The sequence below is a fragment of the Notolepis coatsorum genome (genome assembly GCF_963971535.1).
Source record: "Notolepis coatsorum genome assembly, chromosome: 9".
NCBI lineage: Eukaryota > Metazoa > Chordata > Actinopteri > Aulopiformes > Paralepididae > Notolepis > Notolepis coatsorum.
The window spans coordinates 136,878,039-136,897,239 of NC_140173.1; the positions used below are offsets into that span (position 1 = coordinate 136,878,039).

A 19,201-nucleotide genomic window follows, 5' to 3' on the forward strand; every position below is an offset into this window, starting at 1 on the left:
GAAGAACAGGACAGAGAGAAACAGTGGGAGCTGTGAGTTATGTCCATTCAGGGGTTTTCTGCTGAGCTTGTGGATGTAACTGAACTGTCAGGGGTAGATAGAAAGTCATCGTAACTGACAAAATATTGTGGCAAACGCCATTCTAGTGAGCCAATTCCATTGTATGCTTCTTCCCACTCTTTTTCAAATATGTAAATGACAAAAGAAAATTGTTTGACTTTTTTGTTTGATCTGTTATTTTTTTATGTTGCATATTTGAAATAAACTTCAAAGTAATTAAAAATCAAATCAAAATAGTATTATTATTATTATTATTATTAGGCTATTATTATTATTGTTGTTGTTTATTAAAAGTATTAAATAGTTTAGGTCACGGAGCTGCCTTCTGTCTCCTCTAACAATACCATACTGGTAATTGAACTGGTTTGAATTTCATGCTCGAGGTTCTAGCCTGCCCCCCGGTCATAAATGTTCCCTTACTTATCACACCCTTACTTATCACACTTATCACACACGTTCGTTCGTTCGCTCATGTTCCTAAAAACGATCATTGTTTGACTCGGGTATACTATAGAAAAGTAGAGATGAACATCATGTAACGGTTGAACTATATAGCCAGAAGAACCCAGATGCAGACACAAACAGGCAGAGACGATGTTGAATCAGAGAAAACCAAAATAGCGGACATTTATTGGGAAAAGGGAGAATACTGTAACCGGGTTCTCAGACAGTCCAGGGGAGTAGGCGAGTGGCAGGGGGTCTACTGTAAATATTTGTATGTCATGTCAAAAAATAAAAAGAAATAAAAAAAAATTTGTTCACAAAAAGAAAAGCAGGGGGTCGTAGCCGGGAGCGGGTTCTCAGACAGTCCAGGAGATTCACACTGAGAATTCGGGCAGGCGAAGGTCAGACACGGGGATCCAGAACTCGGGAGCAGGATGTGGAGCCAGGGAGCGGACTGTGAGCAAAGGAGGTCAAGACAAGTTAGGCAAAGCAAATGAACAAGGACTGCAAAATGATAATGCGCAATACTATAAGGCCTGACTGGTAAATAAGAAACTACGATCTGGCAGACTCGTGACATCTGAGCCAGGTCTAAATATGTAGAGTAATCAGCCGCGGTAGATTTCAATCAGCTGCTCCTCTTCACACACCTGCACCCCATCCTGTACTTAGGAGAGAGAGAGAGAGTAGCTAGGCCAGAAGTAGAGTGAGAGAAACCAAGGGTTACAGAAGACGGGAAGCCTGGAGGCTTGGAAGTGCATCACACCTGCACACATTTGAAACACATTATTTGATCCATAGATAATACTGTATATTATACACATACATATTATTCAAATATGAATAGTTTTGAACATATAGAAACAATTTGAATAGTTATATGAGTAGAGTTTTAATATGCTTTTGATGACATACATAGAATAATGTCAGCAGAAGCAGCAGCGGTATGAAGCATTAACACATTGAAAGAGCAGAAGCTGTATGAAGCATTGACACATTGATAGGGAGGGCAAACGTCTTGCCGTAATGTAATGAAATGGGAGCTCCGCCCCCACAATGCTATTCAGAAGGCAGTTTCACACTTGCCATTATTTTCAGAAAATGCGCCTAAAAGTACATCAAAATACTTTCCAAAGGTCAGTGAATACCACGATCACAACACCAGAGGGAGCTCCACAAATCATGTTAAACCCAGATTTGGCTCAAACAAGGGACTAAACACGCTTCGCAATTATGCCACGTCAACGTGGAACGCCCTACCCAACGCTGTAAAGGAATGTGAATCACTACCCACTTTCAAAACCACTCTCAAAGAACACCTATACGGGAGACTGCAAGTCGAAACTGGCCCCTGTAAATGTCCTAACCCAACCCCCTCCAATGTACAGTAAATGACCAAGTATGGCTTTGTCAATTATTCCAATGTACAGTTTTGCTTGTACAGTTGTACAGTGTTCCCCACCCACCCCTCCTACCCCCCCCCCACCCCTCTTACCCAACCCCCCCCCCCCCCCCCCACCCCACCCCACCCACCTAACCACCTCCAATGTACAGCCCCCCACCCACCCAACCCCACCCCACCTACCCAACCTTCCCCAATGTACAGTTTTTACGTCAAATGTATACTCTCTTTTCTGGACTCTTTTTGTATCACAAACTACTGTATTTGCAAATCTGGTATGTCATAAATGTATAGATGTAGCAGTACTGTCTATATGTATGTCATGTATGTCATATATGAACTGATTAATTGAAAATGGGGGACCCTGATGTAAACAAGACGAAAGTCTTTCTCTGGTCTGCATCCCCTTAACAATTGTGTGTATTGAGCTGTACTGTATTGTACCCATTTCTGCAATCTGTTAATAAAGTTTTCAATCAATAAATCAATCAGCATACCCAAGTAAATGGAAGATTGCTCCACTTCTACAAAGCCATTTGCATGTTCTTGGTATCTAGGGACATCTATGGACCCCAGGGAATGTATTCCCAGTGTCTGAAATATTGTGTCTGTTATTACACTTGAGTAAATTGTAATGAACCAAAGGAGAATATAAATTATTATTATTATTTAATTTGTTTCCATCTTTGACGGTGAATAACACCATGCTAACATTGACCAGAGGTGAAAAATTGCAGCAAAGACTGAAATCTACTGTAAGTACAGTTACTTTCTTATAATGTAAATAGCTCTGTCATTTTTCATCAGATTGAGAACTAGTTTTTTTCTAGACATTCAAATTTTTGGCAATAACGTTCAGGTTTGTTTGACCCGTGAGATATAATCACAAAGATAATTAGATTTTTTGCAAATAATCTTTTCAGCAGCTTTCACAGAGGCTGGTATGAGCTGGGTAGTGTAGTTTTATGAAACGTCAATGTCCATTGAAAGCCCTCTCCTCTTAAGACTACAACGCTTTCATGACGCATTACTTCCTCGCGTCTAATTCATCCGGTTTCTGCAGGGATGCGCTGATATATTTATGAACTCATATTTCGCTAATAACACTTAAAATCATTGGTAAACAAACGTAGTACTGAAAATATACTATCTTTGGACAACTTCCCTCACAAAATGCCAAAGTCCCAAATGATACTTTCAATTGGTAGAACAAACAACTATTCAAATTGTAGCCAACACAATTGTAGCCCACACAATGGTATTTGTCAGTTGATGATTTGTTGGAGAAATGCCTGTTAAAAGTCAGCATTTCTCATTCAAATGGCTGCTCCCCTTAAACAGAAGCCAACAACAAGTGTCGACAACAAGGTGTGTAATCATATTAGTCATACTGACCAGCAGCGTAACTAGTAAGAGTTCAGAGTATATATGGTATATGGGGAGGGGGGCTGTCAACATCGTGTAACAGAGTTAGAAATGGTATTTGTTTACACGTGAATTTGATCTAAATTGACAAAATATTAGTTTTGGAGCCACCTGTGACGTTTTGGGTCATTGCATATCGCGCTGTATGTCCCTGTTGTGATACCGTACCCACCAAGCAGTATAGGGAGGTGTAGTCTGACGTCACTTTGGACTGCCCGCAAGGTCCACCCATATAGGGATTTATCATTGGGAAAATGGATTATCGGCTATTGTAACAATTCTGCCGCATGCACATTGGAAAGCTTTCCATTTGTGCAAAAAATTAGTTCCCTTCTATCACTAGCATTTTTGGTTGAAATAAAGGTAATTATAAGGTTTTTAATTTGTTGTTAAAAAAGAACTGCACTTACCAGTAGAACGCCTATCGTTCAGTGCTGTCGCCTAATACACGTGACGGCCATTGACTTGCACTGATAACAAGCTAGCTAACTAACGTTAACGTTACTTTACCCATATCTAACATTACCTAGCTAAACGTACTAGACGTTAGCAATGGGTCTCATTCCCGAACGGATTTATGACCAAAAATGTCCTCTTAGGCAGATTTCTGCCCATTTAAGACATATTAGGGCTGGTAGCGCGATTCCCCAAATTTTCCTGAGATCAGATTTGAGCGTGGCTGAGAGCAGATTTAAGAATGCTGAGGAGCACACTTATGATTGATTGACTAATTGAAAATGTTATTAACTTGACAAACTGTGTTCTCATAGTGATTCCTTCATGTCAACGCTACAGGCCTCCTTGGAATTAATTACTTAATCATAATTAAAATAAATATGACAATATTTGTACGATAAGAAATTATGCATTTGATGTCGGAAAAATTAATAATATGGATTCATCTGATCACAGGGCAGCTGGATTAATCATATCTGAACCAGCTATTTTGGACAAATGTATAATTACTTTAATTACTCAGATATTCAAACACAATTATGCAATTATTGTGAAATGATTGAAAATAATAATTATTTAATGCCTTCTGTGGAATTTGTATTTCTTATTTGTTACATATCTGTTTTAATGGTATACAATGCACAGACCTTTGTTTGATATAAACCTGCATTACTTTGAATATATCATTAATCAATTAAACTTATATTGAAATACACTATATAGCCTATACACCAACACTGAAATGACAGTGGATGAATAAATAAATAAGAACTAAAGCTAATCGCATGGAAATAGACTGCATTAATATTCCATAACACGTCTTGTGTGCGCCAGTATGGCCTACGACGTGTCTAATGAATGAACAGTATAGGTTTAATATATTCTAGTTACTTGTTTCATTAGGATTTAGTAGATACTATATATATGCTCTGCCCTACGTACAGTATAAGTACAGTCTGTATACAGACTGTACCTATACTGTACGTAGGGCAGAGCATATATCTACTAAATCCTAATGCAACAAGTCATTAATAATAATAAGCATATACTGCGTTCATTCATTATGCCATAGGCATTAATGGAATAATAAGCCTATACTGCGTTCATTCATTACGCCGTAGGCATTAATGGAATAATAAGCCTATACTGCGTTCATTCATTACGCCGTAGGCTACAGTACTGCGCACAGGCCCGGACTGGCCATCGGGAGCACCGGGAGTTTTCCCGGTGGCCTGGCCTGCACAGATAAAAAAAAAAAATTATATAAAAAAAAAAAAAACATTATTATATATATATATATATTTTTTTTTTTGCCAGGCCATTGTTTCTAGTTGTGGCGGCGGCGCGGCGCGATAGTTAGATAACCTAGGTGGGTGGGGAACAACCAGGATTTCACTGTCTGCGACAGAGTTGAGAACTATCTGACTCTCTCTCCCTCACGTGGATCTCACACACACACAATGGAGCCGTGCTGCCGCTTGTGAGTGGTGGAGGCGGGACCAGGCGATACAACTGATTGACAGCGGAGGTGGCGAATGGAATGGCAGACGGCACTCAGATGCAGAATAACAGCCAGGCAGTGAGCCAGGTAGTGAGGGACTCGGGAGAGATACAGTAGAGCGAAAGTCAATTAACGTTGATGTCAAGATGGACAGTGGAAGAAAGAGAAAGGGTGGAGGAGAGAGGGATAAAACAAAGAAAAAGAAAGGCCCTTACAGGAGAGAGTGGTTAACTGTATTATAATAGTAAATAGAAAAATATTTTGTGCTCTTGCTTTTTTCTTTTTGAAGGTGGAGAGAGTAGCATTGCTAGTGCCACAACAATTTTATTTGAGGTCCATAACAGTACATTGTACTAAGCAATTGTTGGCTCATTAGTTTGTGATTCACATGCACTAAAATTCACCAGAATGCAGGAAATTAAGTCTTTGTAACAAAACATTTCCTGGTGGGGGACCCCCCGCTTAAAAAGTGGCCTGATTGGGGCTATATTTCGCGCTATATCTCCCGGTATGAATTATTTCCCCAGTCCGGCCCTGACTGCGCACGCGCGCGCTGCGGCAGGTGTACCACGAGCTGTACTATATATGATGACAATAGATTAATCTAATCTCATTTCGATGGGTCGCAACTTGCATTTCTCCCAGACGGCACTGCCGCAGACCCGCAAGGCACTTCCGCATCCATTTTCTAACCGGCTGCATCATTACTTTGCCTTATAAGGAGCTCTGGAGGCATTGTTTTGTATGCAAATGACCTAGACAGGAACGCGCGTTCGAGTTTAAGACATAATGCCATTCTCCAAGCAGATATCAGATCATATCACAGGTGCGACCGTTTGAGCCACTTAAGACATATTACCAGCACGTAAATATCCTAACCCAACCCCCTCCAATGTACAGTCATTCCTAGTATGGTTGTCAATAGTCCAATGTACAATTTTGCTTGTTTGTACAGTGTCCCCCCCCCCCCCTCAATTGTACAGTTTAGCTTGTTTATACAGTGTTTCCCCCCCCCCCCCCAACCACCTCCAATGTAAATTACCCAGTATAGTTGTCAATATCCCAATGTACCCCACCCCCCCCACCCAACCTCCTCCAATGTACAGTTTCTACGTCAAATGTATATACTCCCTTTTCTTGACTCCTTCTGTATCACAAACAGTACTGTATTTGCAAATCTGGTATGTCATAAATGTATAGATGTAGCAGTACTGACTATCTGTATGTCAAGTATGTCATATATGTCCTGATGAATTGAAAATGGGGGACCCTGATGTAAACAAGACGAAAGTCTTTCTCTGGTCTGCATCCCCTTAACAATTGTGTGTATTGAGCTGTACTGTATTGTACCCATTCTGCAATCTGTTAATAAAGTTTTCAATCAATCAATCAATCAAACGTTCGGGACTCAGAGTGAACTTGTCATTGATTCTGTCTCAGTCGGTTCCAAGATAAGTCTTCCAAGAGAACTCTTTGGAAAATTTTGGGGAATGAGACCCAATGTTTTGAATGTAACTTTTGATTGGCCATGCAAGGCCAGGCAGTGTATGATGTCATATTGAGTATAAAAACCACATCTAAAAATATTAGGTTAGGTCAGACAGCCAGTCTGAACCTCCTACGTCCCATCATGAGATTGTGCCATACGTGAGTAACCTTGCTTCTGAATATAAACAACTGTTTGTTGACTAAATTAATGTAAGGTCACTGCACTGGACCAGGGTGAATATGTCTGGATAACCATGTAATGCACAATATTATCTTTGTCTCCCTGTGTTGACACAAACATTCTCTCCAGGGTCTCTCCACATTTAATAAATATGGGATAAACAAAACACCTTTGTTGTGGACAGAAACCTCATTTTCCCTCCTTGCTAGTGGAGCTGGAGGGAAGCCTGTTCTATTAATCTTTTCTTCATTAAGCAAACAGTGTTGGTTAACTATCTTTGACTACTCCAATATACGACAATGACTTTGTATATATTACATTTGTTTTATGGGTATTTTAATGGGCGAGAGTGGGCGTGGCCGGACAGGTGCATTGTAGCTAAATTATTTCAAGCAGCCCTATGCTAAAGGGGGATTTCCCATAGAGCAGAGCGCTCGCTATCTACTCATATAACTAGGGTTATAGGATAACCTTCGGCACACATCACACTACACAGAAGTTTGGAAGTTCACACTATCTCCCCCAGTTCCCCTCCCTGCTGAACAGGTGCCCAGGAGACACTATTGCAATGACCAGGACTCATACACTACCAGCTTCCCACCTGCGAACACTGACAATTGTGTTCATCTGGATGACTGATGAATCCCGAGGTAACTCAGCCACTACCCAGCCACCCTGAAGAAAGTGTTTGAATTTTGCTCTACTACACAGGTGCGGTGTGTCTCCCTTAACTCATTCAGCGCCAGCTATTAGTCGGGGCCCGCTCTAGCTATAGGCAGCGCTTTAAACGATAGGAGTGCATCACCTTGTTTGTAGAGCTATAACTATATTCTATATTATAGCTATGGATACAATACTATGGCCCATTTGACATCACCTATCTATCGTTCAATATGTGAAAAAGAATAAATGTTTCCATCCATACGTTCCCGTGTTATACCGTGGTGAATATAAGTATGGTTTTAGAGCGGTCTAGGGTAATTCATGAAATGCTGAGTTATAGCCTTATACGTCAATTCCACTATAGATGTTGTTGTTTCTTGCCTGTACACGCTATTCCGAAATCAAATCTATATCATAGGTATTATGTTCCATCATGAATGCATGAAAGGGGGGGGGGGGGGGGGGGTCGTTTCTGATTATTTGATTGTCAGTAACGGCATTCGTATTGAACACTAAAAACGCTTATCAGCCCGATCGGTATAAAAGCATTGCAGGATCAAGCAAACATTTACGTCAGATCGTCCTTACCTGTGATTGCGAGTATTCCAAAAATAATATTCCAATTGTTTGATCGCCATCTGGTACATCCAATGTCCATTTGGTCGACAGCATAACCCACCACAACATATGGATCGGGGATATTTGACGCGCTTCAATGAAACGCTCGCCTCGCCCGACAAGGAAAAATTTAACCGGAGACATTTGGCCATTACACAGGCCAAGATACAATGTTACAAAGAGTGCTCGATAACGCCGTCTAGCTAGATGCGGCCGGTATTGCACTTTGGCGACCTCAGACTCATTCCCTATGGTACCACAGAGGTCCCTGGATGAATAATGAATAAAAATATCGAATAAAGGAATAAACTACCAAAACCAGAGAAATCTCGGGTCTGGCGCCCAACTCATGGCGAGTTAACCCGACTTATCTCGGGTTTGGCCTCCATTGAGTTAAAGGGAAGACGTCAACAGAAAGAATGCCTGAGTGTGGGGAGAGCATTTTGTCTGTCATTACTTGGACGTTTTTCATTTGTAAACATGAGCAAAGCCACGAGGGCTGATTCTATGGCCAGAGAAGCTGCTAAGTAACAATGCTTTAGTTTTCTGGAAAGCCTTGAGAGTTAAGGGTGAATTACACTTCAACGTCTATCGCGGCTCCTTCCTCCGTGTTGCCCGACGTTCAGTTACATCTTTGGCCACATAGGCCACGCCGGGGGGCTCCTTGGCCTTGGTCACTAGCAGCACTACCACTTTGATGCTTGAGCATAAATTCTGCATTATTAACAACTGTATAACATATCCACCATGCACTGTAGGTGAAATCTCTGGATCAGACAATATTGCTGAGTTATGGTGACAGCATTACAGAATGAATGAATGAATGAATGAATGAATGAATGAATGAATGAATGAATGAATGAATGAGTACCTTAATAAACTGTCCAAAGTGATTTGTATAAGGCGGATAACATTGAGAGTAATGACGCAATGATGATTATATCACATGAGGTATACCATGCTATAAACAAGCTGTCGGATGACAAAACAAGTGGTCTAGATCATATTACTGCTGAACACCTTAACTATACCAGTCTCAGGATAGATCCTCTCCTTGCTATTTCACTGGCTTTATGATTCAAGGCTTGTTACCACACTCAATATGGTCTGCTCTGTTAGTGCCAGTAATTATGGACTAAGCTGGCAGCCTAGAAAACTACAGGCCCATAACTCAGCATACTGTCAAAAGTTCTACAAAGAATCTGGCTGGATAGATTAAAGGTCCCAAATTTTCAAGTTAATAATAGTTTAGTAACACCTTTTCCATCCCAGCTGTGGAAACACTGGTATAGTTGTCTATATGCAATATAGTATTATTAGTACATCCCTGGACATTGGGCCTTTCTCACCATTATTATTATTATTATTATTATTATTATTATTATTATTATTATTATTATTATTATTATTATTATTATTATTATTATTATTATTATTATTATTATTATTATTATTATTATTATTATTATTATTATTATTATTATTATTATTATTATTATTATTATTGTGTGTATTTTAATCTGTACATGAATCTGTATTTGAATCTGTACATGAATCTGTATTTTAATCTGTACATTGATATGTATTTTATTCTGTACATTAATCTGTATTTTAATCTGTACATTCATCTGTATTTTAACATGTACATGAATCTGTATTTGAATCTGTACGTTCATCTGTATTTTCTATTTTCTTTTCTATCTTTTTCTCTTTTAAACCTTTTTTATAGTGTTTTCATGGTATTTTTAATATGTATTTTATTCCATTTATTGTCCTGTCTTTATATGGACCCTGATTCTAATATTGATTGAGTCCAGTAGAATACATACTTATTCACCGGTCAGACTGATCTCAGATAGGTTTAGAGTGGGGGGTGCGACTGAGTTCTCGAGACACAGAACACGTTGATAAGTTGTCTGATTATCACATCTCAAAACAGAATGACAGGATTAAAGTACAGAACCCTTAGGTAATGTGACAAAGCAATGTTGAGCCAGGAGAGGCACTGCGAGAGAGAGAGAGAGAGAGAGAGAGAGAGAGAGAGAGAGAGAGAGAGAGAGAGAGAGAGAGAGAGAGAGAGAGAGAGAGAGAGAGAGAGAGAGAGAGAGAGAGAGAGAGAGAGAGAGAAGGGTTGGAGTGAGGTAGTGTGGGTAGGAGGCAGTCTTGAATACTGGTAGGGTGAACATTATTTGATTAACTGTTGCTATGGAATTTAATAATTGCCTCTCTCTAGGCGCTAAGGTTCCCCAGATGGGACCTGGTGAATGATGATAGTAGACACAGGATAATTGCTACACATCTGCCACTACATCTGCCCATACCGCTGGGTCTCCATGATACATTCACTCAAACAGTGTCACTTCTTCCTCATCTTCCTCATTGTCCCAACCAAAGGTCTGATGACCAAACAAATTATACCTGGACCGGGCTGTTGTGAAGCCAGCTCGTCCAGTGAGTGCTTTAAGCACAGGTCCCGGCAGCCTATAGCTTATTCCCAGCGGAAGAGTGCTGCTGAGTGCTTCCGCGTTTTCCCTGATTGGCTGCGACACGCCCCGCGGCAGCGCGGCAGCCGCAGAGCGGAGCGGCAGAGCTTGCGGCATTATGTAGCCGTAATCCCTGATGATTTTCATTTGACGCTTAGCTCAACTGGCAGCGCTGCTGTGGTGTGGATCCTCTGGTCCGTTGGTGACAAGTTCGAATCCCTTGAATTTTTTATTTTTTTAACGTGCATTCGTTCGCCGGTTAAGTTTAGGCATGTTAACTTTAAGCATTGTTTCGGAGTTGGTTATGGTTAAGGTTAGGCATTGTTTCAGAGTTGGTTAAGGTTAGAAGGGTTAAGTTTAGGCGCTGTTAAGGAGCTGGTTAAGGTTAGAGTTTGTCTTAGAGAATGGCAATAGACAGCCTATTTCCGCGCTGCAGCTCTCTCGCGCTGCCGTGGTCACATCGGCGTCATGGCCAATCAGAGAAAATGCGGAAGCACGCGACGCACTCTTCCGCTGGGAATAAGCTACACGCGACCCGGCAGCCTGAATGCCTTCTACAACAGAACTGCGTTTCCGCGTCTCTGATTGGCCAGGTCATTTCTGGTCATGTGACATGTACGCCCAATCGTGGGACCACAAGTTTCTACACTGGTTAAGCTTAGGCGCTATTTCGAAGTTGGTTAAGGTTAGAGTTTGTCTTAGAGCATGGCGATAGAACGCCTGCCCTGATTCCGATGGTTAAGCTTAGGCACTCTTTAGAAGTTGGTTAAGGTTAGAGTTTGTCTTAGAGCATGGCGATAGAACGCCAGGTAGTTTGCAGGCTGTTAGACCCGGAAATAGGCGCAGAACTTGCTGTCCCACGATTTGCGCACATGTCACATGACCTGGCCAATCAGAGCGCAAAACTCGAACGCGGAAACGCAGTTCTGTTGTAGGAGGCATACACGCGTCCCGCCTGGCAATAAGCAATACGTTTTTCAAAGGTAAAGTGATATTTATTTAAATAATAAGGGGAATAAAACCCACGACAATATTCAATCAGGGGAAAAGGTAGGGGAGGACAAACAAGGTAAATACACTAAGACAACCACTTAACACTTTCCATGACACGGGTCCGGTGCCCCGGAACCCCGTTGCGTGCCACCACCCACTTCAATGATAGAGCTCTCATATTTGCGAACGCATAAACTATATCTTAAATTATGGCTATGTGTATAATATGGCCGTCGCTTATCAATGACTTGTTTGCAGTCAACATTGTCTAAACGGATTGTTTTTTTAATCGGTTCATTTCCGTTTTATACCATTTTGAAAAACACTTGTTTTATGAAAGTTCCAGAAAATGTCAGAAGATTCTGTGATAATCGCCCTTTATTGGAATATACTGGAATACACAAAAAACGTTGTAATTTTTCGGCCTATTTATGAATCGTTTTCAAATAAACGCTAGATTATCGATAGTATATGTGTACTTATGCACGCTATAGAAGCGGGCGGAAAAAAATCGATTATCCATTTCCTGATCAGCACACACACACACACACATAGGGCCCACGTTGATATCTCTGTGAAAAAAGCTCTGATTATCCCAAGACTGGTAAAAATAGATTCCTTACCTCAGATCAGATGTTCTCCAAAAAGATTATTCCAATTCCTGATACGCCATTCCAAATATCAATCGCGTTTATTGATCCAACGCTGGGTGGTCGAAACACCGATTCCACACTGTTCTGATGGTCCACAATGAATCCAATCGGCTCGAGTTACAGTACATGCCTGAGAAGTAAAATGTGGAAGCAGGATTTTTTTCATGCTTTTTATTCAATCCAATCCAAAGGGGTGCAGTACCACACGGAGAGACGATAGGGGGCGGTATTTTCCCAATGGAGCTCAGAGAGAGTTCCAGTGGTAAACGGGAGGCTAAATTGATGAAATATGAATGGAAATCGCTAATAAATAAAAAAAAAACGATTAAAAACGAGATCTCTCGTCGGCTGGCACTCAACGGTTGGCATGAACTAACGAGAAATCTCGTCGTTGGCACTGAAAGTGCAAGGATAGAAAAACACTGAAGCTACTGTACCATGTAGCAGTGTGAACATCAAATGAGCACACAGTTCCATACACAAAGGGCAACAAAGGCTGACACAATAATCAGTCCACACAGGTCTGTGGCAATAAGGCCAACTCAATATATACTTGCCCACACACAGTGGTAACTGGCATAAAAGGCCAACACAATAATATTACCCACACACAGTGGCAAATAGGCAACCTCCACACTCCACTCTGGTCAGGCGCCCGGATGTGTGTCACATGCCATGCTTTAACCACCCGTCTACTGAGGCTGATTGCCCGCAGGTGCTACTCCTCAGGCAATCAGCACAATTAGAGAGACGGCAGGTCGCGTGACCTGTCATTCCTCTGTGGAGTTTGGGGGGTGGGAGCATGGAGTTTGCTGGTTTCCTCGTGGTGGCGAGGTTCCTGGGACCTTGGGAGATGGGGCGACCCACGGGGGTGGCACTCCCGTCGCCATACATGGCGGTGTGAGTGGCGCGCAGACTGTTTGTGTTTTCCTTCAGTCATGACATGCTTTATCAGGGGGTGTGTCTTGGATGGGGATGTGGTGGGGATTGATGTGTGGGGTGTTTGGGGGACTGACTGTTCCGGGGGGGGGGGGGTTCACATGCTTTCGAGCAACACTGTACTTATTGTACTTATTTTATGCCTAATCTTATGTCTGCACTTTTTACATTGCACTACAGTACTTTTATTGTCTTTTATACCTATTCTTATGTCTGCACTTTATGCATTGCTTTTATTCTGTCAACTGTATGCACATTTTATGCCTATGTTCATCTTATGCTATTAGCTGTGAAGCAATTTGAGCTGCAATCCATGTATGAAAGGTGCTATATAAATAAAGTTATTATTATTAATAAATATCTCAACAATGGAAAAGCATAATGGAACATTATTGTCCCCCACCCTGTTGGAAATTGGGTGGACTATGGATCTGTCCCTTTGTGTTTTTTTTGTTAGTTAGTTCGTCACACTATAACGTTGACTTTGTGCCGCTAGGGGGGCGGTCTGGCTCTGCAGGCAGGGTGAAGTTATCCCTTTGGTCTAGGATTAGCTTTCCCTCCCAAAATCATAACCTTAACCATTAGATGTTAGGGAGATAACTGACCCCAGACCACACCGGGATTTACAGTCACTGTAGAATGCAGTGTCGATCCTTAGAAACAACCTGCAAAGCTAATGCTAACCATTTCATGTATGTGAATGGCAAATGCTAAAAAGGTTAGCGCTATACTCTGGGATGTGTAGTTAAATAAAAACACAGATTTGGGTGGTCTAACCTAGTTTGCTAGTTAGTCAATTAGTCAAGCTTTCTAACCAAGTAGAGTCCATTTGATAGATTTGGTATAATAGCTAAACATTTTAGTGATTGAATGGAAAAATAAAATGCCATTTGAGCTGAACGGGAGCTATCAATCAAGTGTGATCTAACCAGGCCCCCAAAATCCTGCAAAAATGGTCTGAGCAGCCAGATTACCTGTTTTTGAGATGTGTTTTATAATAGTTATTCATGTCTTTTAATCATTAAAATGTGGCCGGGTGGTTAATCATTTTCTGTGTTACGAGAAACTCAGAACACATATTTATTATTATTGCCTCACTGACTGACCCAAGGGGGGAACTACATCACAAGTGGGGGAACTACATCACAGGTAGAGAAACTACATCACAGGTGGAGAAACTACATCACAGGTGGCAGAACTACATCACAGGTGGAGAAACTACATCACAGGTGGGGGAACTACATCACAGGTGGGGGAACTACATCACAGGTGGGGGAACTACATCACAGGTGGAGAAACTACATCACAGGTGGGGGAACTACATCACAGGTGGGGGAACTATGTTACAGGTGGAGAAACTATGTCACAGGTGGGGAAACTACGTCACAAGTGGGGAAACTACGTCACAGGTGGATAAACTATGTCACAGGTGGAGAAACTATGTCACAGGTGGGGGAACTACATCACAGGTGGGGGAACTATGTCACAGGTGGAGAAACTATGTCACAGGTGGAGAAACCATGTCACAGGTGGGGGAACTATGTCACAGGTGGAGAAACTATGTCACAGGTGGCAGAACTACATCACAGGTGGGGAAACTATGTCACATGTGGGGGAACTAAATCACAGGTAGGGGAACTACATCACAGGTGGGGGAACTAAATCACAGGTGGGGGAACTATGTCACAGGTGGGGGAACTAAATCACAGGTGGGGGCACTATGTCACAGGTAGGGGAAACTATGTCACAGGTGGCAGAACTACATCACAGGTGGGGAAACTATGTCACAGGTGGGGGAACTAAATCACAGGTGGGGGAACTATGTCACATGTAGGGGAACTACATCACAGGTGGGGGAACTATGTCACAGGTGGAGAAACTATGTCACAGGTGGGGGAACTAAATCACAGGTAGGGGAACTAAATCACAGGTGGAGGTCGACATGTTGACTTGTTCTTTGATGCCATAATTTTCCCAGGGATCAATGAGAAATGTGATTTTACATTATTCTGTGTATATGTTTTGCCCTGATGAAAACAAAAATGTCAGTTTTTAAATGTTCCACTAATGAACTAGCCAAGCAATAAATACTTTTAATCATCATTTCTTTTTGCTATACCAGAAGAGTCTGCTCTTTAGTTTACTCGTGGTGGTAGCACACTTTTGCTCAAGAAAGTAGCTGGATCAGCAAAAGATACAGTATCAGCTGGAGTAGCAGATACAATAATAATTCCTTTTGAGCGTGCCAGCTGCCACTGCTGGCTGGAACATTGGGCTGTAACTCTACCTGTACAGGCACTGCACTGCTGATGCCAGACTTTCAACGAGGAGGTTGTATTTCTTTGAGATGTGTGAAAAGATAAGACTTCAAATTCACCTTTCTGCATCCAATATGTCATATGCTGCTGATATAGTTGATATACCGTGAAGCAATATACAGTTGACTTTACAGTCAATGTTCTCTGCGGCATGGAAATGCAAGATATGAAATCACAGCGGGATGTGAACTACCCCTTTTTGTGAGTTTATTTTGCAGAGTTTGAGAAGGAAAGGATTTAGATATACCTGGAAATGAAACAAGTACACAAAGGCAATTCAGATGATGCTTTATTGAGGTACTAGAAAAAAAATATATTAAGCATAATTTCCATATTTTATTCTGTTGACATTGCAACCATGAGAAAATGTGTTACTCAGTGCCATGCATGCTGTACAATTGTTGTCATTATCATCAGTGCAATTAGATACCAGACAGTAAATTATTCTTACCAGACAAAACAGATACAGTATTTTGGACGAATATGCACATCATGAGATTTTTTTTCTCACAACAACTGTCTATAAAGTATATAAAATATAAAACCTCACAAGAAAAAAAGGGGCCAAAGGAACACTTCAAATAAAAAATCTTACATTAATCTGCTTGCTCAATAAACTATACAAATCATTAAAACCTCAATAGAACACTCCACAATAAAGGTATCAAATAGCCTATGGCATAATGTACAGCCGCCAGTCATTGTACAAGACAAAAAAATCTCAAACCCTGCCCTCTTTTCTTGATCCTCCAATCACAACTGTTGCTTGTCTGAGGGATGGCGGGGCTTGATATGTCTAATAAAAGATGATGGAGTGTGCCTTGAATCCCTTTCTCCTTGTCTCGTTTGATTAGCCCTAACCAAAGAGCACCTTCATCAGTAGCCCTAACCAAAGAGCACCTTCATCAGTAATTTTTCAAGACAAACTTAAAAGGGGCTCTTCACCGGTAATAAATGAGATAAGGATTGCAATAGGGAATGCAATTTCTTCCACCTAGATCATTTCATTAAAGGGGAACTATCTTATAAATGGCCTTTTTGAGTGTTTAGCATTGTTTCCTAGCTATGTGAACTTATATTAATATGATCTATGTCTAAAAATTCTCATATTGGCGCATTCTTCCAATTCTCCTCTCACAATATTCACCCTCACTGAACTGAGTCGTTTGAAAATGTGCCTATATGTGATGTCATATAGTCACTGCTGCATGTTAATGTTCAGGCGAACACGACGGTGCACAGTGGTTTAGGTCTTTAGTTTTGAGGACTTGATTAGAAATACAAAACAATGAATAAAAAAAATATATATATTACAGAGGTGTTCCATAGACTCACAGGAATTGTGTAAAAGTGCCCAAATAGTGAAAGAAATAGTAAAATAGTTCCCCTTTAAGCTGTAATGAACACAACACAAGGATTCAGTATCCTCTGATGACATCATGGGAGGAGATTTTCAAACTCTCAATAACTGCCAAATGAAATGAATGTGTGGAGAACAGTTTAGAGCCTTGGGATATGTGTAACAAAGAAATCAGCATTGGGTTAAAGTGCCCCTTTAACCCACATTTAACACTCCTCCCCATCCCTATTTTCTTTCTATCAAATATTGTTGTTTGAAGAGCTCTTCAAGAGGTGTCTATCGTTGATAGCGATTCAAAATGATAATCAATATACACTATGCAGAAAGAAATCTCATTTTCACAATACAGTTCCAAGAGTATATTGTATATGTTCACCTGCAAGCAAATTCATTTCCACCAGCCAAAAGCTGTCTACTGTAGTACCTTCCAGAGAAAGCCGACAAAAGAACGGATGCTGAATGTACGCAAGCAGTGTCAAATTATCCTCATTATAAGGCATTAGTCAGTATTAGAACAATCTCAAACAGACTCTGTTCTTTCAAAGCATGAACGAGTCATATGACGTTGTACATTTATTTATACATTCCCATTAATACTTCAATGTTATAGACCTCTTGAATTTTGAAGGCAGATTCAAGATTACAAAAATGGCACATTTGTGAGCATTCTTTTGCCAAGCTGGTGTGGCATCATTATTTAAAGGATTTCTGGTGATTTCATGATTTTATATTTATAAACAAAAAACAATATACTTACATTACTATACACAATATGTTAATACAATCACGTGGATCTGTGCACATCTTTTCAAATATAAAAATATTGATATACAGTATAGCAAAGTGACAATAAAGGCAACTCGCAAATTACAGCATACAGCACAAGACATAAGCATGAGCACTTATCAAGATTATGACAGATATACAATCCTGACTGCTTGCTTCACTCATCGAACGCTTTGTAAGGAGAGCAGGTTCCTGTCACATTCATCTTCATACTGTAGCTATCTTAGCTGTAGTAAATCATTAGTCATGTAGTAGTGGTAAATCATTCAGTGTCTTCGTGTTGTCAGGCTCTGTGTCCTGGGTAACAGCTGCTGTGTCGTCTTCGCTGGTTGTGGTAGTCCATAGTTACACATGTGAATCCAGTCCAATAGAATGTTTGGTGGTGCAAAATTCAATAAAACGTATTGTCTGCCGTCATTCCAATACATGAATGGAGCTGAATGGCACTCGGCTTGTGGCACTCAACGCGCCAAAGGAATTACTTTTGTAAAACTCAGAAATCTTGACCTAGTTACTAAAGATAATTCACAGACCTTATTGTGAATAATTGTCTACCGAATTACAACCCCATTCACTATTATGGGGATGCAGTTTGGTAGAAAATAGTTCCTACATGAAACGGCTCACAACATTATCTTGAGTAACGGGGTGATCTGGATGTATTGATATTACTCTATCCATTTTTTATTTGGGGTGAACTGTCCCTTTAATCACAATCAAAAGTATGTCAACCTCAGGAGAGGAGAGGAGAGGAGAGGAGAGGAGAGGAGAGGAGAGGAGAGGAGAGGAGAGGAGAGGAGAGGAGAACATGAAACAAAAGATTGATGATTATTCCGAATGGGGTAGTTCATGCTGAAAGCAGATGGGAACCAAAGTCAATGCCATTATGTCTGCCAAGCGATTTCTTTGGGGTGCCGTATTTGGAAATTCAGATGGGAACCAAAGTCAATGCCATTAACTTTCTGCCAAGCGATGTCTTTGGGTTGCCTTATTTGGAAATGCAGGTGTCTACTGTGACTATTTCCACAAAGCAGAGCCCCCAGGCAGGGGCGGAGGTTCCTAAGGCGACATATGCGATTGCCTAGAGCGCCACCCAGAGGGGGGCACCAAAAACTATGGCCAAGTTTTTTTTTGTTTTTTTTTACCACCGTTTTTGCGCCTCCCTCTATATCTGCAACCAATATTTGGCCATAAAAACATACATACATGTGCCAAATGTGCTATGTCCGGCCCTGACCCCAGGAACCTCTCTAAATCATTCCCACTTTCCAACAGCTGTGAACGGCTGCCTTGTACAAGACCCAATACAGTGTTCAGTTATCCACTGGGGTGAAATGAAATGACAGCCTTATTTTATTTACCTTCAGAATACTGTTCAGTGCCACCTCGAGAGCTACGGAGCCCTTCAGCTGATGGAAAATGATGTTTTTC

At 41.0% G+C, this 19,201-nt stretch overlaps 1 protein-coding gene across 1 annotated transcript in view; it reads right to left on the bottom strand.

Moving 5' to 3' along the window:
- Positions 1–878: 878 nt before the first annotated feature.
- oprm1 (opioid receptor, mu 1) overlaps positions 879–19,201 on the bottom strand; it is a gene marked incomplete at its 3' end in the record, with an annotated part of 53,254 nt that continues 34,931 nt past the window's right edge. The window contains 1 exon segment of the mRNA XM_084322016.1: positions 879–958. Within this exon segment, the coding sequence (XP_084178142.1) occupies positions 879–958 (80 nt within the window).